Consider the following 24563-nt stretch of genomic DNA (forward strand, 5'->3'; position numbering starts at 1 on the left):
TCGTAGGCCCCAAGAAGAACACTCCAGCGTAGCATGCGTGGGGACAGGACAGGTGGCATGGGCTTTGAGTGGTGTAGTAGGCCCAAAAGAGGTTTGTGGTCAGTAAAAACCACAAAGTGGCGACCAGCAAGGTACTGGTGAAATTTTTTGACTGCAAAAATGACCGCCAAGGCCTCCTTATCTATTTGAGCATAATTTCTTTCAGTGGAAGATAGTGTCCTCGAGGCAAATACAATGGGAGCCTCCCGGCCATCAGACTCAATATGGAAGAGCAGCGCCCCCCAGCCATAAGGCGAAGCGTCACAAACAACGGCTAATGGCTTTGTTTCGTCATAGTGTGTGAGCACGCCATCAGCCTGAAGCAGTTGTTTTGCAGCAGTGTAAGCTTTTTCATGTGCGTCAGTCCACTGCCAGGGTGCAGACTGATCCAGGAGGCGGTGCAGCGGTTCTAAGATGGTAGCCTTGTTTGGCAAAAAACAGCTGTAAAAATTGAGTAGGCCTAGGAATGACTGAAGCCCCGTTTTGTTCCGGGGTGAAGGTGCCTTCTGAATAGCCTCAACTTTCTCCATAGTCGGCCGCACGCCATCCTTGTCCACACGAAAACCTAAAAATTTAACTTGGTCAGCAGCAAACACACTCTTCTCCTTCTGTAGCCGCAATCCTGCTTCTGCGAATCGTTCCAGCACTGCACGAAGACGGTCAATGTGCTGGTCAACAGTCTTTCCCGCTATTAAGACATCGTCCAGGTACGGTTGCATGCCTGGTATACCGGCGAGGAGTGTATCCATGAAATGCTGAAATATGGACACAGCTGTCGATACTCCAAACTGCAGGCGGCGGGCCCGAAACAGCCCGTGATGGGTGTTTATAGTGAGAAGCTCTGCAGCCTCGTCGTCCAGCACCAGCTGCTGGTAAGCTTGTTTGAGGTCCAATTTACTGAAAAGCACCCCCCCTGCCAGTCTGGAAAACAGTTCAGCCACCGTAGGAATGGGGTATACATCAGGTTTCACAACTGTATTCACAGTGCAGTGATAGTCACCGCAAATTCTTAAGCTGCCATCCTTTTTAACTACTGGTACGATGGGTGTGGCCCTCCTTGAGTGTCTCACGCATTCAAAAATACCCTGAGCTACTAGCTTGTCAAGCTCCTCATCTAGCTTTGGTCGAAGGGCAAAGGGCACCGAACGTGCTTTAAAAAACTTGGGTGACGCTGTCGTATTAATATCAATAGCAATTGGAGGGGTTCTTGAAGCCCCGGGGTCCTGGAAGACTTCTGCATATTCCGTTAAGATGGACTCCACAGATTGTAAGCATACTCAGCGCACCCCCATTACAGAAATGCCCAGTGCCTCAAACCAGTCCCTGCCCAGTAGACTTGCCCCCTGACCTCGAACAATAATCAGTGGCAAGGTCTTGTGATTGCCTTGATACTGCACATCCACAAAAATCTTCCCATTAACTTGTAGTTCTGCTTGTGACCATTGTCTAAGCACACTACTGTCCTTGTGCAGTAAAGGCGGCTGGTCAGGCCACAAGGTGTTGTAACTGCCCTCACTGATCAAGGAGCATGTGGCTCCAGAGTCCACCTCCATTACACATGTTTTGTTATTCAGGATCACAGTGGCTTGATATGGCATTTTTACGTGAGCATACAGCTGCCTGCCCATGGTGTAAATGTCATATTCCTCTTCTTGTTGCTTAGCAGTGTGTGTGTGTTGTTCGGCTTGAGGAACTGTGTCAGAAGAATCCGCTGATGCGACATCCCTGCTCTTTTTAAAACAAACACGAGAAATGTGCCCCCCTTTTTTGCAATAGTGGCATACAGCAGAGGTAAATTTGCAATGTTGTTGGTTGCGTGTGCCTCCACAATGAAAACATGGCTTTGCACCACCTTCTGCTACTGTTTGTTTCACTTTCAAAACGGTTTGACTTTGTGCAGTCTGATGAACTTCTGCTGACTGTGGTGGTCCCAGCTGGTTTGGTTGTAGTATTCGCGCATTTAACGTGACTGTTTCCGCTGCAAGGGCTTTCTCCTCTGCTGCTTTGAATGTGAGTTCCTTTTCAGCCAGCAGGCGGCGCTGCAGCGCTTCATCTAGCACCCCACAGACAATTCTGTCACGCAGCATGGCTTCCAGTTGGTCACCAAAAGCGCAATGCACTGAGAGTTTACGGAGTTCAGCAATGTAGTCGGAGATTCCTTGGCCTTGCTTTTGTTTGCACTTGTGAAACTGAAAACACTGAACAATTTGTGATGGAGGAGGACTGTAGTGGCGCTTCAAGGCCGATACTAAGTTTTCATAGGTGACGGCCGGAGGAAGGACGGGAGCGACCACCGAATGTAGTGTAGAATACGTTGCAGCCCCACAGACACTAAGCAAAATAGCGCGTTTCTTCTCCTCCCCATCTACTCCATTTGCCAGGAAAAAACATTCCAGTCTCTCAATATACTCCTCAATGGCAGAGCGGGAGCCTTCATCAAACTCTTCTATGCGACCCAGCGTGGTCATGGTGATGTCGTTAGGCTACTCACAGATTCCTCGAAGCTGTAGTAGAAAATCAGAGGTTGCTGATTTCCATCAATAAACTGTTCAGAACTGTTGGAGTTCAGATCCGCCTCATCGCCAGTGTAAGATTCGACTTAGAGACGAGAGAGACATTGGTTGTAACGAACTCTTTACTTAGAACTTAGCAAATTTAGTATACTCAGCCATCAGGCTACATCTGCGTTTCTTCCAGTTCGGCTCATACTTAACATTACTCCCTGGTCTCGCCTTGCGAGAGCCCCCCATCAAAGACTAACCAGAGAGCATGCGCATTAACATAAGTCCCAATACATTACATATATAAAGAAGGTATTTCTATGTAATTTGAAGAACTCACAGCAAAATATGATATTCACAGAAAACATTTTTTAAATATTTACAGCTAAGGAGGTTCCTCACTGCTGCCCATAAACAAAAACTAACAGAACCCCCTTTGTCCACTTTAGAAAATATGATCTCAACCCACTGTAACGGTAACGGTAGAATCTTAGCTCTATACAATATGCTTGAGTCTGGCTCAACCGAATCCTTTGTGTAGAGACTGAATTCTTGGAAGGAAGATATTCGGGAGGACATACCCTGGGACGAATGAGTATGAGTCTAAGGCTCAGACAGACTGTGAATACTTGGCTTAAGCTACTGCAATACAACTGGTTGATGTGAACATATGTAACCCCTGCTGAGTTAATTACGTTTAACAGAACAAATCCAGACTTATGCTACAAGTGCAATCACGCTAAAGGGACTCGGTTTCATTGTCTGTTGGACTGTGAAAAAATTAAAGCTTTTTGGAAGGAGGTATCACCGATGATATCCCAAATACTATCAGTAAATTTGCCCCTCCATCCCAAAGTGTTTATCCCGGGGTTACCCAATCAATCCTCATCTAACGAACAAAGGTATGTGCTTGTTGCAATCATAACACTTGATAGCTCTTGCCTGGAAAAATGTTGGAAAAGGAAAAGGGCCTAGTATTGCCCAATGGCTTAGGGAAATGCCGTCTTGCAATGGAAAAAATAACATATATGGTTAAGGGTAAACAAGACACTTCTGAAAAGGTTTGGGGTCCATTTTTGGATTTTGTTGAGCAGAGTGATGTGGGTGAAATATTGGCTAATGACGGGAACTCTGGGTAGTGTACTATGCTTTGTGAGCATGTGGGGTGGTGGTGAGAGATATTTGATTGGCTTAGGGCGCTGTGTTTTTTCTGAATTATGTCCCATATGCCTTCTATCACACTGGATCAGACCACTGTAAAATGTAATACTGTTTGTTGTACGCTTTTGTTACACTTCTTTTTTGTCTTAGATGTGTCGTTTTTTGTTTTTTGTGTTGCTGTTAACTTTTGTTGAGGTTATTGCTGTTTGGCTTATGTTTGCATCATTGCTGTTTGTTGTTGTTGTTTTCATGTATTAGTTCTGCTTTTACTTGTTAAAAGAAGAAAAGCCAATAAACATATTGTTTAAAAAAAAGGGCAAAGTATGCAAAATACACCAATGGAAATTATCTAACTGGCTAAGATAGAAGGCATAGTGTGAACAAGTAGTAGAAATAGAGCACAAAAAGAGGGCATAGTGTGACTAGGTGTTGTCTTAAGAAGATAGATGAGCGGGGTGTCTGGGTGGCATGGCAGACTATTCCGTTTCCTACCAACACAGGGATTGCCGGCTCAAATCCCTGTTACCTCCGGCTTGGTCGGGCGTCCCTACAGACACAATTGATTGTGTCTGCGGGTGGGAAGCTGGATGTGGGTATGTGTCCTGGTCGCTGCACTAGCGCCTCCTCTGGTTGGTCAGGGCGCCTGTTTGGGGGGGAGGGACTGGGGGGAATAGTGTGACCTTCCCACCCATTACATCTTCCTGGCGAAACTCTGCACTGTCAGGGGAAAAGAAGCAGGTGGCGACTCCACATGTATCAGAGGAGACATGTGGTAGTCTGCAGCCTTCCCCACTACTACCCACAAATCATGCCGTTCTGGTCAGTCCAAGCATGCCTGGGCAGCACTCAGTGTAGGTGCTATGCAGATGTCGTCTTAAGCATGCCTGGGCATGCTGATTCAGGTTAGATGCAGGCAGACAGGCTACAAAAGCTGCTCACATTCACAGATGCTGTTTAGATGCATGCTGATACACATGTTCTTCAGGCAGTAGCATAGTGAGTCTACTTAACAATAGGATTTATTGTCTTCTGGGAGATTTAATAAAGCAGAAATGTCTCATCAACGTTACAACAGCTGCAGTACCTCCTGTTACATCTGTGGTGAGGATACGTTTAAGGCTCAAAGACGCACCATGGCTGCACTTATTAAGAAAGCCTATGAGCTCTACTTCTGATGCAACATTGGTGACCAAGAGAAACCCTGGGCTCCTCACATTTGTTGTACAACATGTGCAGTCAACCTGAGAGCTTGGCTCAGAGGTACTCGGAAGTCAATGCCATTTGCAGTCCCAACGATATGGCGAGAAGAGAAGGATCACGTGATGGACTGTTACTTCTGTCTGACTGGCTTCTCTACTAAAAATAACAAAGCTATTGAATACCCCAATCTGCCCTCAGCCATGAGACCCGTGTCATGATGACAGTTTGCCAGTACCGAAGCCACCAGAGACATGGAGTCTAGATGAGGCAGATGAAGATGCCACAACGCATGAACCAGATGTGGAAAACGACACTGATCCAGATGTTGAACCCATTATGCCTCGTTATCCTCATCTGATAACACAGCCAGAATTAAATGACCTGGTCAGGGACTTAGATTTGTCAAAAGCTGAAGCAGAACTAATTGGTTCAAGATTGCAAGGATGGAGTTTGCTGTCACCAGGTACAAACATTTCTATCTTTCAGAACCATCAAGAACATTTGACAAACTTCTTTACGCAGGTTTGACAACCTCTGTTTCTGCACTGACATTGATGGATTGTTCATGGCTTTGGTTTGTGTGCATGACCCGCAACAATGGCGTCTTTTTATAGATTCGTCGAAGTTAAGCTTGAAAGCTGTCCTGTTACACAGTGGCAATGTCCACCCTTCAGTACCCATTGGCTACGCAATACACATGAATAAAACCTACAACATGGAACTGTTGTTGAAACACATACAGTACAACAATAATGACTGGAACATCTGTGGTGATCTAAAAGTATTGGCGCTGCTACTAGGAATGCAGCTCAAAGTACTCAAAGTACAAAGTACTGTTGTTTCCTTTGGGAATGGGATAGCTGTAATAAAGAGTCACTTTACATTAAAAAGAACTGGCTGCTCCATAAGCATTTCATTCCAGGGCACATAAACCACAGCGTAGCGGTCTATTCCGTTGCCTACCAACACGGCAATCTCTGGTTCGAATCCCCATATTTACCTCTGGCTTGGTTGGGCGTCCCTACAGACACAATTGGTTGTGTCTGCGGGTGGGAAGCCAGATGTGGGTATGTGTACTGGTCGGTTGGGGCGCCTGTTTGGGGGGGAGGGGGAACTGGGGGGAATAGCGTGATCCTCCCACATGCTATGTCCTCCCTGGTGAAACTCCTCACTGTCAGGTGAAACGAAGCGGCCAGCGACTCCACATGTATCAGAGGAGACATGTGGTAGTCTGCAGCCCTCTCCGGATCAGCAGAGGGGGTGGCGCAGTGACCAGGATGGCTCAGAAGAGTGGGATAATTGGCCAGGTACAATTTGGGAGAAAAACAGGGGGGGGAAATCCCAAATAAATAATAAATAAATAAAAACCTCAGAGAAGTTGATGGATTTCACTAAGTCAGACAGATGTTTCCAAGAATAACTGATGCCAAGATGAAGGAAGGCATTTTTGTTGGTCCATAAATCAGACAGGTCATCAATGACAGGGAGTTAGAAGATCTGCTAGAGGGGCCAGAGAAAATAGCATGGAAGGCATTTAAGGATGTTGTTGAGAATTTTCTTGGCAACTACAGAGCACCAAACTACACTGAGCTGCTTGACAACATGCTTAAAGCACACATAACCATCAAGTGCAACGTGTCATTGAAAATTCATGTTCTGCATCACACTTGGACTTCTTCCCTGCTGGTCTTGGTCAGTCAGTGAGGAACATAGTGAAAGGTTTCACCAGGACATTGCAACCATGGAAAAGAGGTTATCAGGGCAACTGGAATCCATCAATGCTGGCCGACTATTGTCGGACACTGACACGAGAGGCATCAGATGCCGAGTACAAACCAAAATCAGCTGCAAAACATTTTAAGTTCCATGAACTAACACAATGTGTCAGCATCATTATGCGATTAAACATGTTACATTCAATAAAAGTTATTTTAATGTTTCTCCAAATTCTTACGTGATACAGCAAATCTGAAATTATTTTTGTGTTCAGCTTGACAATCTATCATAACCTCTAATTTTTTTTCTGGGAGAAAAATGTCTGAAAGAATTTGTTGTCCAGTGTTATCAGAGGATAGGTGCATCCTGCATCAATTTATGATATGGGGTTTAATCCCCGATTTAAACAAGAAAACATTTTGTTCTTTTGCTCATCAGTGGTAACAGTAACTGAACTACCTCTTGAAACAACATATAAGCAAAAATGTACTTGGCAATGATTACATCTTGTCTGCAGTGTATTTGATTGATCCCTTTAGACAAAAAAAAAATCAATTTTTTCATGCATCAATGACTTCCCTTGGTAATTAACTAATATTGAGGAAGTGTAAATTTGTTTTATGTAACAATAAAAGTAACATCGGTGTTGAATACTTACTGCTATTGTGGATCCATTTTTTCCCACACCCCCCGTAAAAATAACCCTGAAGTAATTGGTACAGGAAAAGATGGCACCCACAAACGTGCAGATAGCAGGAATCATTTTCATTTGGATATTTAGAATAGGAATCTGTTGGGTTAAATATACAAAATATCAAAATTTAGCCATCACTATACATCACAGACAATTACATGAGTGCTACAAACGCAACTGAATTCACTATTCACTCCATCTCATGATTATCAAGTGTTTCAAATTAAAGGCATTTGGGGAATTTGGTTTTTTAATTGTTAAGAAAGGCTTAAATACAAGGGCAGCACTCATTAAGTCCACTATGTCAAATTATAATTGTCCACATTAGAATAACTAAATAAAATAACCATCCAGAAAGAACCTTAAATATACTAGTAGTATCATGGCATCATTCAGTTTAACTTCAGTCTTATCAATTGACATGTATGAGAACCTGAACCAATCAAAATTACCAGTGATTGCCAAAAAGTGGATCCCCCCATGGCAGCCAGTAAATACATGACCATAATGAAGATTTGCACCTCAGTCACATCAATGCTGGATGGAAGGAGAAACGGGAGTAGGGAGAGATTAGTGAAAGGAACAGCTGGTGGCCTGCCCTTCTGCAGGCACACTATGACAGCAATGCCATGTTCAATACCAAATATCTACATATGTGACTAAAGAGAGGGGCACTTCGGGCCAGTATGGCTTTGTGCTTTGGTATTAAGTACATAACTTTTGTTCAGTGCAACTGCTTTCAGCTGAATAGAGTAGAGGTATTATCAATCAAATTCTCAATGTAAATGATTGCACGTCTACAAAGCCAGTGATTGGCGGGGGCTGTCAGCATATTTAATAGTACTACGCTAATATGCATCTGTGTAACTGAACAGTTTGCATTCTGGTTGCACAAATTAGTGCTACACAATATCACAAAAGGAGAACAACATAGTCCAACTTTAAGTTCCAACAAGTTAGTAATTCTCAAACTTAGATGAAAAGTCGACGGACTCTTGTCCCGTTATTCCGTTATAATCACAGCAACTCACATGCCGAAGCGCAGGGTGCCTGACACGTAGGTCTGCCAGTGGGCACAGTAGAACATGAACATGCCAGCAAAACAGCAGAAGAACATCCAGTCAGGGTTAGTGCCCAGCTGAACTGCTATACTGGTGCCCAGAACTACAAAAACTGGGAAGAGAGAAAACACATTGGTTTGATCAGACAGAGCACTGAAGCAAATACACACCAATGCATTGTAACACAACTGAACGGTCAAACAGAGACAGAGGATTTACCTGTGGAGAGTGAGTCACACCCATGGTCAAACAGCTCACCCAGCGGGGAGCTGCTATTGGTACGTCTTGCCTGCTTTCCATCAATGGCATCCAGTGACTGGTACACAAACAGCCCCACTGCGCACAGCAAGTATGTCCACAAGGGGGCCTTATAGAGCAAAAAGAACATTCTCACAACAAACTAGGAGACCAAACATTTCAGTATTTTGCAATGACTACTTTGAATTCCAGCCAACCTAAATAGATGTAACATATTCAAATAAAATGTCAAACCCAAAAAATTACCCAACATTATTTATTTCATTCAGAAACAAGCTCGGTCAGCCAAGTTTTGAAGATGCGTTCATGGACTGGACTGAATCTAGCATGACGAAGGCTATGTCTCCACAAGAGACCTGTCCTTCACTCAGCACCTGTCTTTTCTCCCTGTTTTCTGTGGTGTACTCGTACTTGCAGCACCCCCAACCCTACACAGGTACTTGATCTCTGTTCAGCGCCTACTGCTTTCAGCAAGTTGCCTGTTCAGGAATTGAAGAAATGTCAACTTAGACAGCTCATCAGTGTCACTTTGACGACACTACCCGACAAAGTGAAGTGTGGGCAGGGCCTAATGACCGACAGAAAAGACTCAATGTAGATGCAAACAAATGGCACGGCTCTGGTTCTGGTAGTTTTTTTTTACAATGTAGCGGTTTGGTTATCCACCCGTCTAAATCTCCCTCCTCTTCATCCTGCCAGCTAACCGCCTTGCCCCTGCCCCTAAATCCCCCCACTCCAACTCCCTCCCCCCAAATGCTCAGAATCATCTGAAATGCCGAGAAAAGTGGTTTTTAGCCATTTTTAGAAAATGCATATTTTGCATAATTATCACAATTATTTTAATTTTCTGAGATTTTCTGGTCCTCTCTGGAACAATACCTACCACCTCCCAAAAAAATTAGGATCATAAGTGCATTTTTGCAAAAATGCATATATTTTGCATAATGCCAAAACATTTGTCCCAGAAATTTTTTTTTATATAGGTGAGAAAAAATCAAAGATGCTCAGAATCATCTGAAATGTCGAGAAAAGTGGTTTTTAGCCATTTTTAGAAAAATGCATATTTTGCATATTTATGCATAATTATGCATAATTTTAATTTTCTGGGATTTTTCCCTTACTCTCTGAGACAATACCTACCACCTCCAAAAAGAATTAGGATCATAAGTGCTTTAGTTTTCGGTCCCGCTATCTACACTAACTAACACACACACACACATTACGAAAATATATGAGTAGATACTGTAGGAGGACAAATATATATCACAAAAAACTAAAACTAAAACCAACAGAGTAGCTAATAATAAGCCATGCAAAACTAAAAAATAAAGGGACGTTTTTTATGTCGGCACACACTGCTTCCCTGTATTTTCCGTTATGCAGAAACAGCAAAAGACATAGCGCGTCTGGCTGGCGTGGTGGCCTATTCCATTGTCTACCGACACGGGAATCGCCTGTACAAATCCCCATGTTACCTCCGGCTTGGTTGGGCATCTCCTACAGACACAATTGGCCGTGTCTGCAGGTGGGAAGCTGGATGTGGGTATGTGTCCTGGTCGCTGAACTAGCGCCTCCTCTGGTCGGTTGGGGCATCTGTTCAGGGGGGAGGGGGAACTGCGGGGAATAACGTGATCCTCCCATGTGCTACGTCCCCCTGGTGAAACTCCTCACCGTCAGGTGCAAAGAAGCGGCTGGCGACTCCACGTGTATCAGAGGAGGCATGTGGTAGTCTGCAGCCCTCCCCGGATCAGCAGAGGGGGTGGAGCAGCGACCACGACAGCTTGGAGGAGTGGGGTAATTTTCCAGATACAATTGAGGAGAAAAAGGGTAAAAAAAAAGAGACGAGGATGTGTACATCCTTGATAGGGAAGCACGCTGGTTTGAACGGGGAGTCAAAGAGGCCATCTATAAGCCCCTTTCCCACCAAAATTAGCGGGTATACGGGGGGGGGGGGTTTAAACGCGGGTGAGCCAAATAAGCAACTACAGTTTCAAAAACAAGCCCAATACCGCCATAGCGTGTCATGGCCTTAAAAACATATATTAAACTGAAGCCATTTAGAGTTTGAAAAACAACAATAGAATTTATTTTACCAACTCATCCAACAGCAACAAAGTATGCCTACATAGGGAAGGCAGGCATTAATTAAACTCAATTCAAATTCTGACATGCCTATTTGTTTGGCAAATCAGAACATTTAAACACAACCTTCACATTCAGAATACAGGCCTATTTGACATAAACAAACCAGTGTGTGTGTGTGTGTGTGTGAGAGAGAGAGAGAGAGAGAGAGAGAGAGAGAGAGAGAGAGAGAGAGAGAGAGAGAGAGAGAGAGAGAGGGAGAGAGCGAGAGCGAGAGCGAGAGAGCGAGAGAGAGCGAGAAAGAGAGAGAGAGAGAGAGAGAGAGAGAGAGAGAGAGAGAGAGAGAGAGAGAGAGCGAGAGAGAGCGAGAGAGAGAGAGAGCGCGAGAGAGAGCGAGAGAGGGAGAGAGCGAGAGAGAGAGAGCGAGCGAGAGAGAGAGCGAGAGAGGGAGAGAGCGAGAGAGAGAGAGCGAGCGAGAGAGAGCGAGAGAGAGAAAAAGAGAGAGAGAGAGCGAGAGAAAGAGAGAGAGAGCGAGAGAGAGACAGCGAGAGCGAGAGAGAAAGAGAGAGAGAGAGCGAGAGAGAGCGAGAGAGAGAGAGCGAGCGAGAGAGAGAGCGAGAGAGAGAAAGAGAAAGAGAGAGAGCGAGAGAGAGAGAGAGAAAGAGAGAGAGAGAGAGCGAGAGAAAGAGAGAGAGCGAGAGAGAGACAGCGAGAGCGAGAGAGAAAGAGAGAGAGAGAGAGCGAGAGAGAGAGAGAGAGAGAGAGAGAGAAAGAGAGAGAGAGCGAGAGAGAGAAAGAGAAAGAGAGAGCGAGAGAGAGAGCGAGAGAGAGAGAGAGAGAGAGAGAGAGAGAGAGAGAGAGAGAGAGAGAGAGAGAGAGAGTATGTGTGCGTGCACCTGCTTGTTTCTGTGTGCTGTTTATTTTGCTAAAACTCATCAAACGCCAACAAAGTAGGCCTACGTATATATGGCAGGCACTAATTCAATTCAAATGTTGCACATGCCAGTTTCTGCATTGCCAAATACTAAATCAAAACATTTACAGCAAAGTTATGTAAACATAAATAGTATACAGGTTTGTGGGAGGGCCACTTGCACTGCACTGATTGTATGCGTCCACGGCGAACGTTCAGAGCCACCTGCGTACTGGGTAGCCTTGATGCGTAGGCACGCGCAAGCTGCACCGTGGGCTCTGCGAAGGTTCGCACGCAAACAGCTGTGGTTAAACGCGATAAGATGAAAGGACTGGACTGAGGAGATCATCAAAAATACTCGTGTTTGTAGCGCACACTTCATATCAGGTAAGTAAGGTAACGTTGAACTATACTTTTGTCTGTTTTAGGTATGGATATGTGTCTCAAGGTTTGTCATGCCCACCTAACATTAATCAGAAAGTGGGGATTAGGAGGAATAACACTGGGTGATCTCGCTCCCAATGTGAACTCTCTTAGCATTAGCTTAAGCTACCAGTAACTTGTTGTAATCACGCTGACACTCTGATAGCAAGCTTCAGCTCCATCTTATTTTGTAGGAGAGGCTTCTTTGGACAAACACAGCCCAGACTTTGTCCCCTCTGTGTTTTCCTGTGGACGACAGTGTGGCAGGCCTGCGAAGAAGCTGGAGAGGTAACGTTAGCTAAGTCAAATTGAAGTTTGTAACTGTGGCGGCTGTGAATACTACCATAGGCTGTGCAATTCCTGTGTGCAGGCTTCTTCACTAATAGTCTACGATTTGTCTCTGTTTTGCCCTGTATTTTCTAAGGCTGGAAAGGAAAAGGAAGAAGAAGCTGAGGCTATGGTCCCACAAGAAGCATACAACAGTCTCAGTCAAAAGTATGACCAACTCAGTACTGAATATGGCAACTTGAGAAAAGACTTTAACAAACTCAAAGAGGAGAATGCAGGATTGAAAGAGGAGCTTCAGAAATCATGCTTCTCATTCTCCATGGTCAGAAACAATGCTGCACACTTTTGGGTTCTCACTGGGCTACCTTCAGTCATTTTCATTTGGTTAATAACTAAAATAAAAGATAGTGTGCAGAAGTGTACTGTAGGTCTCATGCTGGAAGATCATTTATTAGTGGTCCTTATGAAACTGAGATTGGGGCTCAGTAACAGAGATATAGCATATAGGTTCAAAGTTTCAGAAGGCACAATATCAAACATTCTAAGATCCTGGTTGCCTGTCATTATCAAGTGGCCAACTAGGGGTGCTGTCCTTAAAAATATGCCAAAGAGTTTCAGGCAACATTTCAAGAGATGCCGGTGTATAGTTGACTGTACAGAGATTTTTGTGGCGAGACAGACTAACTTGACTGCTAGAGCGCAAACCTGGTCCAATTACAAACATAATAACACAGTTAAGTACCTGGTGGGAATAAGGCCTGCGGGGGCAGTTTCATTCCTGTCCCCAGGCTGGGGTGGGAGTGTCAGATAAGCAAATAACAGTTGAATCAGGGTTTTTACACCTATTAGAACCAAAAGATGAAGTCTTAGCAGACAGGGGATTTTTGATCAGGGATGAGCTTGCTGCATATGGTGCCACCTTGCGTATACCAAGTTTCACTAAAGGCAAGCGTCAGTTACCTGCTTCTGAAGTAGATTCGTCAAGACAACTGTCTCATGTGAGAATACACGTAGAGAGTTATAAGCAGATGGAAGGGTTTCAAAATTTTGCATTCTGTTATTCCTATTTCACAAGTTAACCTCTTGGATGACATGATGATTGTGTGTGGTGCTCTTACCAATCTCTATCGATCTGTAGTGCCCAGGAAATGAAGAGTAGGTATGAAATAGCCTACAATGTGTGTGTGTAAAACAATGAACTCAGCTTTTCTACTCTGCTCATTTTGAGAAAGGAAATGTGATTATGATTAGAATTTACAAACATAGAAAGAATCATCAAATAAATAAACTTCTAAAATCTAATTACAGTGTCTGTTATTTGTATTTATAGCAAACAGCCACCTCTTACTTTGAAACGTTACTGTATTCCAGAGAATATACAGGAGTCATATACCTAAGAATAACAAATACTAAGTCCGCGGTGGCGTAGCGGTCTAAGCATCGGCTTGGTGTCGCTGCAGTTGCCCACTGGGGACTGGGGTTCGCGCCCTGGTCTCGTCAGATCCGACTATGGCCGGACTCGATGAAGCAGCAATCATTGGCAACGCTGTCTTCGGGAGGGGGGCGGAGTCGGCTTGTGTTCGTCATGTGAATGCGTCTCTGTGTGTGTCGGAAAAACAGTGGTTCGGCTTGGATTCGCCTTGTCACGAAAGTGGGGAGGCGCTTTCCTTCGACTGCCGGCCGGAGAGATGCAGTTGGCGAACGCATGCAATATGAGGGTGGGTGTTTGAATTAAAATAGGGATCAATTGGCCACTAAATTGGGAGAAAAAAGGGAAAAATCAGAAATAAATTTAAAAAAAAAAAGAATAACAAATACTGTACTCACATCTTCAAATACCTCTGCCATCACATTGAATGTCTAACTTTTTTGGCACCTTTCCTCAAGTGGCTATAAAAAGATAGTTCTCAATGGCTTGCCTGTTGAAATAAAAACATATACAGTACATCTTCAAATAACAATGGCCAACTGTTTAGATTGACGCAGGTGGGTCAGGTGTATTTATCTACACTGACTTCAGTGCCAGTTCTGTAGCCTCCTCTTCACTTGTGCACAATCACAATGGAAGAAGCGCTTGCACGTCACACACTCAATCATTTTTCCAAACTCTGGCTTTTCACGGGATGCAAAATACTGGTGGTTGAAGAGCAGGATCTTGGCTGCGGGTTAGAAGTTCTGGCAGAATACAAGGTGTAAATGCCTGGCCACTCCACGGTAGGTAATCCTGTCAAATCGTCGATCCACTGAGTGAGCGTGTATGGGTCGGTCAATCTGGTCCCGTTGGTTAATGTTAACTTTTTCAAGTAAGACTCGCTGTCCTGGGGGGGAGAAAGCAACTGTACATATTCAGAAATATGTGTTTCTTTGCCCATCATAAATATACAAGCTGATAAAACTTAGTAGCCGGCAGCTAGCTAGCTAACGGCTTCCCTTAAATGTATCTGAGGGGAATGTTTTGCCTCCAGCTAAGCTCCGCCCACAGAAAAACGTCACTATGTTTACGGACAGAAAAGGGGTCTATAAGCGGACTTGGCAACTATGCGAGTAGCCGAGTACGCCTGGGTTTTTTGGGGGGTTTTTCCTGGTGTGTCACGTTCGATGTCACTAACATGTGCCAGAAAAGGTTTTCAGTGTGACTGGGAAGTAAACAGTAGAGACAAAAGTAAAGACAAAAATAATTGAGACAAAAATAATTTTTCTCTAGCACCTTTAATTTGTTTATAACTTGCCTTGGGTTGTGAACAATGCCTCTTTCACTCAGAATTTTCAATATATTGCTGTATATCGCAGCGTCTCTCACAGTGCCAGAAACCTGTCTCCTTATTTCCTCTTCCCCTCAAATCAGCAGAAGCTGTCTCGCCAGTGTTATATCTTGCACAATATGAAGAACAAAATCGCCGTTGCATGTTACCTGTTTATTTATGCGCCCACGTCCGGAACTTCAACACGCATCATAGCATCGTGCCGGAAAAGGAGCGAAAATTAGCGGGTCTACTCAAGTGTCCTGATCATCAATGCCGACCGGAGCCGGAGGCGATAAAAAACCGTGTCTATTGCAGAGTCATTTGACCCGGGACTGAATGCCGATTGTAACCTTTCCCACTGGCCAAAAAAGCCAGATGTCAGTGGGTGTTAGCGGGTTTTTTGGCCAGTGGGAAAGGGGTATATGTGAACAGGGAACGAGCATCCCTGAACCGAGAGGGTTTAAAGTACATCTTTCACCACCGTACAATGCTGTGATTGCAAACATTCACAAATCTTCTGTGAATAGTACACATGGCCACTGAAACTCTAGTTAATGTTCACGCCCATATTTGCATATGAAACTGGTTGCTGGTTTGGGTCATTATGCCACTGTATATAAGGATGGGATACATGGAGTCAGGTGAGACTGAAGAGGTCACTTAGATGAGGGATGCTCAGTGTTCACTGCCTGTAACAGCCTCAAGCACCATGCAAAAACCTCCAGCTATACCGCCAGGGGAAAAAAAAAGGTCTCTGGAGGAGACACAGCCTAAGTCATCACTACCAAGAGTCAAACCAGTCTTCAATGATGACCACACGGCCTGCCCTGTGGAACCAGCCAACCCGACACCACAGCTAGACCCTCCTATCTCTCACCGAAACAGCCAATCCCAGTTGCCCTCCCTGCTGTACAATAATGCTTCTATCAGTGGACTTGTGAGAAACCAATCTCATGCTCAACATGTACCCAGCCCAGCTGTGTTGACGTGATATAGTTTTACAAAGTAGTTCATCATAGTCCTTTCCATTGTCTGTTCTTCCTATTGGTCCTTTTAAATACAGTAAATAGCAAGTCTACCGCTGTTTTAAACTAGTTTTCACTTGAGCCACTGTGACTAAGACATGTTACTGTGGTTAGGCAATTAAGCTGGGAACTGCCAACATCAACTATATTACTGAGTGAACTGTGACCGTTTGAGTCATATACTAATTGTTGTGAATTCTTTACGTTCAGACTCTTTATTTTGACATCACAGGTTCGGCTCCGTTTCCTTCTCAGTCCGCTCGTTCTCTGTTATGTATCCACTGTTGCTACTGGTGCAGAAGTCACTGACGATGTAAGTTGTAATGTTACCATTATGAGGTTCATGTAGCACAATAACTTGATTCTCTCTGTATTTCATGACATTGCGTTGTTTAGTCGATGTTAAGTGTATTCATTGTACTGCTGTAATGTCAGAAAGGACTCGTTTCAGTATTTAGCCTGGTCCGAAATTAGCCATGCTAAGTGCTAAGCTAATTGGCTAGCCTCGTTAGCTCGCCCTGTATTACTGTGAACATGCAGTTAACGTGCTGTCAGTGTGTTATTATGACAATAGTGGTTACTGTTACATTAGATGTTTAATATGAACTCGGAGAGGGTGCAGATGTAATTGTATGATCCTTAAATGCTGTTAATGCTGGCTACCAGTAACAACTCACAGACATCCACGCATTTATTTTCCTTGTTTTGATTTCAGAATAGAGATATGCACCGTTATGCTGCACCGTTTGTACTGCTTGAACTATAACCACTCTGCAAGTAAAGGACTTAAATCAAACTGACGACTCTGTGCTCTCTGATCGGAGTCCTGTAGTGGTCAATCATCCAACCTAACAGTTTCAGGGGTCTAACACCCAACACTAATGATATCTACCAAAAGTTCCTGTATTAAGTTTCTGCTATTCTACACATAATTTCTCAATTCCTCAATTCCCCTATTTACTTACTTTGCTCATTTACACATATTTTGAGTTAGTAAATAAATCACATTTTCATGAGGCCACAACTCGTACCTTTATATATGACTGGCGTTTCATAAAACTGAAGCAATCACAATCAAACTTGAAGAACCTTTCAATTATAAGACTAATTTTATCAAGCCTAAATGACAGCTAATTCCTGGGAGTATGGTGCCCCGATTACTCTTACATTTATAAGAAGTTTCACTCACTCTTTCATTTCAAACATCTCTGCATCTCCTTCTTCCACACTTTCACTCGAACACGAAAATAGTGCCCTAACCCACCACCCTTAAGTGATTGCTGCCACACCTGTGGAACCATATACATTCTCTCACACAATGTTTGGTCCTTCAAGCCAGATCCAAGCAACCACTTCAGCCCAAGATGTTCAGGCCAGATGAGAGAGACCTGGAACGAGATGTGGGCCGCCCATGCATCATATCTTCAGGACTATGAGGTCAGTTACCCTATTAGGCACCGCATTCCTGTTGATGAACAGGACAGACAGATTACTTCCTCTGATGTTCTCAGATGTATATATGTAGCATGAGACAGGAGAGTGACCAACTGTGACGAGATGTGTAACGCCTTACAGACATGATCTCTAGCTCTCCTGTACCAGCTTCCCAGTATGCCAGGTCAAGGCCCGGACGCCATGAGGAAGATATGTTATCCACACCTGCACCCATTAGTAAGTTGACTCTACCTAGTGGTCATCAGGACCCACGTCAACATGAAAGTGCTCCACAGGTGTCATTCAGTGATGAGTCTCTACACCCAAAAGGCAGCCAACGTGATCTGATTAAGGAGCTCAGTGACAGTCTAAAGGGAGCAGGGCTGTCAGGTCAGCATGCAGCACATTCACCAGCAACTTCGGCTGACACATCCCCCTTCTACGAAGACTTCCCTCCGCAAACACCAGAGAGTAGAGAGTCCCCTCTGCCTCAAGGCTCAAGCGCATTGGAACAGTTGCAGCTGCATCACCCAGAAGGCAGAGACTGCCCTCCACCTGGAACTGTTCACCGTCATTCTGTCGATAGCTACCACCCCTTTCATGGTGCTAGATTAAGTGAGCTAGACAGCAGGTATCGTTCTCGGCCTGATGATGCCTCTCAGCATGGGGCTGCCTACAGCTTGACAATTGCTACCCGCCTCCATATGGTGCTTCCTACCATCAACCTGATGACAGGGTCCGCCCTCTGCCCGATGATGCCTATCCTCCCCTTGGCGACGACCACAGTCAGCATGCTGCATTTTATCAATAGCCTAGTTTGAAAGCCCATCATGATGATTGCTATTGGGAAGATGACAGACATCATCCTCTTTTTCGTAGAAGCCGCACTGAGGATCGCTATCATCATGCTTATGGCTATGGCTCCTATTATGGTCATGATGATCAGTACAGGTATTTGGATGACCGTTACCCACATGATCACCTGCATCAAGCTGGATGGCCTCAGGGTCCAGCCTCATTCGGCAGACACCCACAGATAGACACCTATTGTGGACCTAAGCCAACAATCCCCAACCTCATACATGAGGACCCACATGAGTTTGCAAGATTGAAGGTTGCATTAGACAACATGCTCCCACCTGATGTTTCAGAGTGCTTAAAGTTTCAGATATTGACAGATCACCTGAAATGCGAAGACGCACTGCTCATTGTTGATTCGTACAGCAATGGCCTATTCCCATTCAGTGACACCATGAGAGCACTCAATGAGATGTACGGTCAACCTCAACATCTGGCCTTAAAGCTGATCTCCAATCTGATGGATGGACCCAACATCAAGGTTGGTGACATCAGAGCCTTCAAGTCATTTACCCTCCAAGTCCGTGCACTAGTGGGCAGGTTGCACCAGTTGGGAGACCAGAGCTGGACAGAGTTGAAGTGTGGCTCACATGTATCTCACCTCTTAACTAAGTTGCCACTCGACCTAAGAGCCAATTTCCAGAGATTTGTGAATTCCATCCAAACTCCTATTCCAACGCTGCTTGACAAGGCTGATTGTCTGGAGTACAAGGTGCGTGTACAGGTGAATGGAGATTAGTACTGTAGTAATTCAGATAAAGACAAGTAAGCTCCACGCAAAGACTGGCACGCTGAGTACAAGTCTACAAAGACTACTACTACTCTCCATGGTAGTGAACAGAAGGAAGAGTCAAAGAAAATCACAACTGTATCTGCAGCAAAGGCAACGCAGGAGAAGCCAAAAAAGTACTGTCCTTTCTGCGAATCTGTGCAGCACTACATGAATCAGTGTAGCAACTTCAAACTCTTGTCAAAGGAACAGAAGACGGAGTGGATCAAGAGGAACAAGAGGTGCTGGAGATGCAGCCGTGAGCACCAAGCAGCAAAGTGTACCCTCAAGGTCAAATGCAGACAGTGTGAACGACAGCACCTTGAGGTTCTTCATGAGTTCTACCAGCCAAAATGCCGTAGTAAGCATTGGTAAGCCCAAAGCAACTGATGAAAGCACTTGCTTGGTAAGTTCCATCTCTGGGACACTATACCTAGATTGGCCAACAAGCAATGGGCAGGTGCTACTCAAGGTGAGTCGTGATATTCTTCAGAGCGGCAACAACGTACATGAAACATACACTATATTGGATGATGGTTCGAGCGCACTATACTCCTTGCGAAGCTGCTGATCGCTTGAGCCTTCATGGGGAAGCTGAAGACCTGGCACTTTGCATTGTCCGGCAAGAAGTTTGTACCATCCATGGAGCCACAGTGTCGTTTTCTGTAACTCCTGCATCACAGCCTGGCAATTCCTTCCAGATCCACAGAGCTTTCACTGCAAAGAAACTCAGCCTTAAACAGAAAAATCATACAAATCTTCGACAGAAAGCCTTCTTCTTTTCACCATTGCAATATTCTAGAGAAACACAATCTTCTAAATTTTGACATGGTCTTGCCCCACCTCCATTAAATGAATACATTAAAATAAGAACATACAGTACAAGGGCCTCCACTAGAGGGGATTGTGCATTTACCACTTTTAAAGCCCATTTTAAAAGATGGCTCAAATTACACCAAGTTTGTGATCATTTTTAATCAGTGCGAGCTCAGTCCAGCTTTGTCCTTCTGATTATATCAATCACTTCTGTGTTATGTGTTTCATGGTATTATGTTGTATTGTATTGTATTGCATTGTATTGTATTGTGGTGTATGGTGTTGTGGGGTGTATAATTTTGCATTTATGTATGTATTGTTGTATATTTTAGTGTTATTGTATTGTGTTGTGGTATACCACATCTGTTTTTATTTTTTGCTTTGACCTGCATAGGGACAACGGATATAAATTAGCAGTATTGCTACAATCCGGCATATTTACATGTGTATCTATGATACCAATGTTCATTAATATGCACTGTCCCTATTCAAATAAACAAACAAATACATACCCAGCCAAAGCGCTGCAGGAGAGGTACCATCATCTCAAGGACCTGCCACTGTCAAGCATCAAGGAGGCACAACCATTCCTGCTCATTAGGTCGGATTACCCACATCTTATCACTCCAGTGGAGCTAGTACGCCTAGGCCCCCCGGTGAACCTGCAGCCATGCACACCAGACTCAAGTGGACTCTACAAGGCCCGTCAATATTCATGTGCCACTGACTAACTCCGCAGCAGTGCCTTTTCACCTCTTGTACCCCTCCAGAACTCTCCAGAAGCCAAGCTTCTGGAGAGACTGTGGCAGCTGGATACCCCACCGTATCAGCGTGAACAGCTCATCACCAGGCCAAAGGCGCCAGCTAGAAAACCTACAGAAGAGGTAAAAGAGCTGAGGAAGACACCATTTTGTGGCCTGCTGACAGAGTCAGGGCTTTCACTAATGAACTGCCCCCCACACACACTCACACAAACAAACAAATGTCTTATTCCAAAACAGCCAACACAACCACATACAAAATACAGGATCACATACTATATGCAATACTGGATTAACACCAACAATCTAGCTAATCTTCAACAACCACAACACACACCACTGTGCACTATAGCAGCATCACCATCACTTCTTCCTTTATGTCACTCAGCAATCAGACTGCACACGTACACCACCACACACACCAAAAACAAAAACAACTAGAAGAGTGCACCCAGTAGAGTACAGATCTCTGCCAGGCAGACTGCACCTTCTCCGGTGCTTCGACTTGGTGACAAACCACCCCTTTTTTCGCCTACCAGAAGGGGCCATGGTTTTCATGATATAAAATTAATGTAGTCAAACGACTTTCATTCATTCTAAAGCAACAACACAACGGTAAGAAAACATGGCTCATGCTTTGTTGTACTTACTGAGGTGGTTTCCAGTTGTGACTGTGATCAATCCTTCTCTTGAAATTGTATTTTTATAGTGAAGTTTTAACATTAGATTCTATGGCACCTCTGTATCTAATCCCCCTCATGATTTCTGTAAAGCAAACATGGTGGCGAGGTGAATAAATTTATGTATTTTTGGTTCATCCACTGTTCCTCTAGTTCTGCTATGATGACATCAGCAAGGAATGATTTGCTGATTTGCGAAAAACAATCAATGTCTCGTTTACTATCAACATGCTTACCCAAATACATAATGGGCACTGTCACTGCCTGATCTTAATCAACAGTGCACACGTGTGCAGCAACAGAGAGCAACATTGGTCGAGAAAGCTAGAGAGTTGAATGAGGAGAGAGAGCGGCAATAGCGAGAACAAACGTTTTCCAAAGGTTTTTGATCACCACAACCATGAGAGGTTCTTGATTATACAATCATAACTGTGCAAATAAAAAAATTTAAAAAAAGGCTGATGTCCAGTAGGTTACGAGATTAGCTGTGGACAGACACACACACACACACACACACACACACACACACACACACACACACACACACACACACACACACACACACACGACGACCAAACACAGCATTAGCTGACCTGAATCCCTGGCTCTCTTGCTTCTTTGATGCTGCCTAACAAATAACCAGGACAGAGAAAATACCGTCAAGTCTGATGCCATGATAACTTGGCTGTAACAACACAACACAACTCATCTCATCTCATCATTAGCCGCTTCTCTGGGGTTGGGTCGCGATGGCAACAAGCTAAGGGCACTCCAGATGTTGTTGCCTCAAGATAAGGCGTTCAAGTATTATTATTATTATTGTTATTATTATTAAAAGCAGGCCTTCCTCATACTTTGTTCAGAGGCACAGGACAATGAGATGCACTGTAATGATGTGAAGGCTTGGTGATAAACTTATATTACAGCTTGCATCACTAGACCAGCATGGCAAAACACATGTTCACAGACCCTATATAAAGACCGCTGCTGCACTCAGTGGAATACAGTCATTTGTGATTGCAAATTCAGCACCCCTCTAGTGTGTTGCTATATCGTAATCAGCACAATGCATCCCAAAATGCACTGCTAAAGAAGAACTGCCAAAAAAAGAATAAGTTGCAATGAGCTGTGTGCCCAGGATCACACGTCACAGCCTATTTGGATGGCTGTGAGCAAACAGGTGAATTTTGTTTTCTTTTGAACCAAAACATTACACCCTATCAATCTAATATTTTGACCTTTGTGAGTATGGCTAGCACAATCACATCTTTTTAACAACAAGTGTTTCTGGGGATGATGAAGTGGACAGGAGGGGAAAAGACAGAAGTGTGACATCACGTTATCTGGTTAGCAATAAGCCTAGTCATTAAAACGCATAATTCAACAAGATGCGGTAAATGTCAGGTCTGAAAATGAAGGCGTCATGGAGGAGAGTAATACTAATGGAGGTAGAGTCAAGATGAGGAGTCAAGGCAACGGTGTTATTTATTGCTCTGTTGCCACATTCTTAGTAGTATATTGACACAGATCATTTATAAAGTAGACGTGCCAGGTTTAATGAGTGATTTAACATCACTTTTTCATTATGTCTTACGTCTGACAAAAAGGGTCAGTGGTTTTGACTGTCAGTGGCAGGAGGATTTCAGCTGGCTGTGGCATAGTGAGGAGAGCTTGATTGTTTACTATATACCAATTTGTTTACATTGTTTACTATAGATGTTCACTATTTTCAATTTTGTTATTTATTTTCTCAAGTTCCCCTTTATTTTGCTAAAATTTATATAAATGCTATACAATTGCAATTTTCTTAAATCATACATCACACAGCCCCTCTCCCACATTACAGACTAGTGACAATGCTTAACTTTAGCAATACCCCACAGTGTCAATATTAATCAAGCATGATGACCTACCTGTTCAGTGGCAGTTGGGCAGTAGTAAACCAGCACCAGGGTGGTGAAGATATTGGTGGCCAAACCAAAAATGGTAATGAGATTGGGGGCAATCCAGTCAGGGACAAATCCCACCAGCCACTCCCAGTATCGCTGCATCAGAGGCTCTAGCAAGGAGCAACCAGCACTGCTGTACCTGAAAGGGTATGACCAATAATCAATCCACCAAATCAAGAGACAACATTTCAGTATCCACAATCATGTTTAAGAGAATCATTACTAGCTGCAAACCAGGTCAAAGTTTTAATTGTGGTATGCAATGAGTGATATTCAACCACTGTTACCTGTGTTCCTCAAGTCTCTTGAGCTGGTGTCGGGAAAGTGGGGGTGAGGGCAGTTCAATCAACCTGCGGAGCACACCTGGAGCCAGCCAGCAGGCTGCTTCTATGTCCATGCCCTGCTCTGTATCCCTGCCAAGGCCTCTTCGGGACCGCAGACCCCGCTGCTGCTGGTCTCCTTTGGTGGCCATGGAGTCCTAGATGCTTGGGTTTATCCCCGATGTTTCAGGGCACCTCTGGCTTTGTCTCTGCCACTGTTTCATTAAATGTATTTTAGCACTTAGGATCCACAGTGTGGTTGAACCCAATTGGAGAGAGAAGATGGCAAAGATAATTATGGCAATGTTTAGATTGTAGAAAGTATCAAACATTCTCAGAGTTAGAAGACAAATCTAAGAAAGCATCATCTGCCAAGTATATGGAAAGTTGGCCTCCATGTTTGCCTACAATAAGCAGTACTGACCTTACGCAGAGCTAATACAAAGCTTAAAATCCTTCATGAGTAACACTCCATCGAATACGAAAAGTAAGCCATGGAGTAATGCCCACCTTTTTTTATTGCAAAGAATACCAACAAATTGCCCAGATACACTGTACCAATAGAACTGAAAAACCTCATGAACTTAATAACGCTTTTTTTCTCTCCTCTTAAATGTTGTCGTAGTGTTGGTTATTTAAATTTGGTTCAAGCATTCTCATGATTATTAGATGATTTAGGTAAAATTGGATTATTTCTTTTACTAGCTATATCTGATGCTGATGTAAGCGCAACTGATGAATTCATCCATCCATTATCCAAACCGCTTATCCTGCTCTCAGGGTCGCGCAGATGCTGGAGCCTATCCCAGCAGGAATTGGGCGGCAGGCGGGGAGACACCATGGACAAGCCACCTGCCGCCAGTCCATCACA

The 24563-nt window shown here is 44.0% G+C and overlaps 1 protein-coding gene across 1 annotated transcript in view; it reads right to left on the reverse strand.

Annotated features, from left to right (window-relative positions):
- Positions 1-24563, reverse strand: part of cept1b (choline/ethanolamine phosphotransferase 1b) — a 508560-nt gene that overhangs the window by 460653 nt on the left and 23344 nt on the right. The window contains exons 2-7 of the mRNA XM_056274388.1: positions 23660-23932; positions 23337-23511; positions 8592-8739; positions 8343-8484; positions 7764-7848; positions 7276-7407 (exon numbers count right to left, since the gene is read on the reverse strand). Coding sequence (XP_056130363.1) covers positions 7276-7407; positions 7764-7848; positions 8343-8484; positions 8592-8739; positions 23337-23511; positions 23660-23844 — 867 coding nt within the window. The 5' untranslated portion in view covers positions 23845-23932. The remainder of the gene's footprint in view (positions 1-7275; positions 7408-7763; positions 7849-8342; positions 8485-8591; positions 8740-23336; positions 23512-23659; positions 23933-24563) is intronic.

The sequence above is a fragment of the Lampris incognitus genome, chromosome 2 (genome assembly GCF_029633865.1).
Source record: "Lampris incognitus isolate fLamInc1 chromosome 2, fLamInc1.hap2, whole genome shotgun sequence".
NCBI classification, from domain to species: domain Eukaryota; kingdom Metazoa; phylum Chordata; class Actinopteri; order Lampriformes; family Lampridae; genus Lampris; species Lampris incognitus.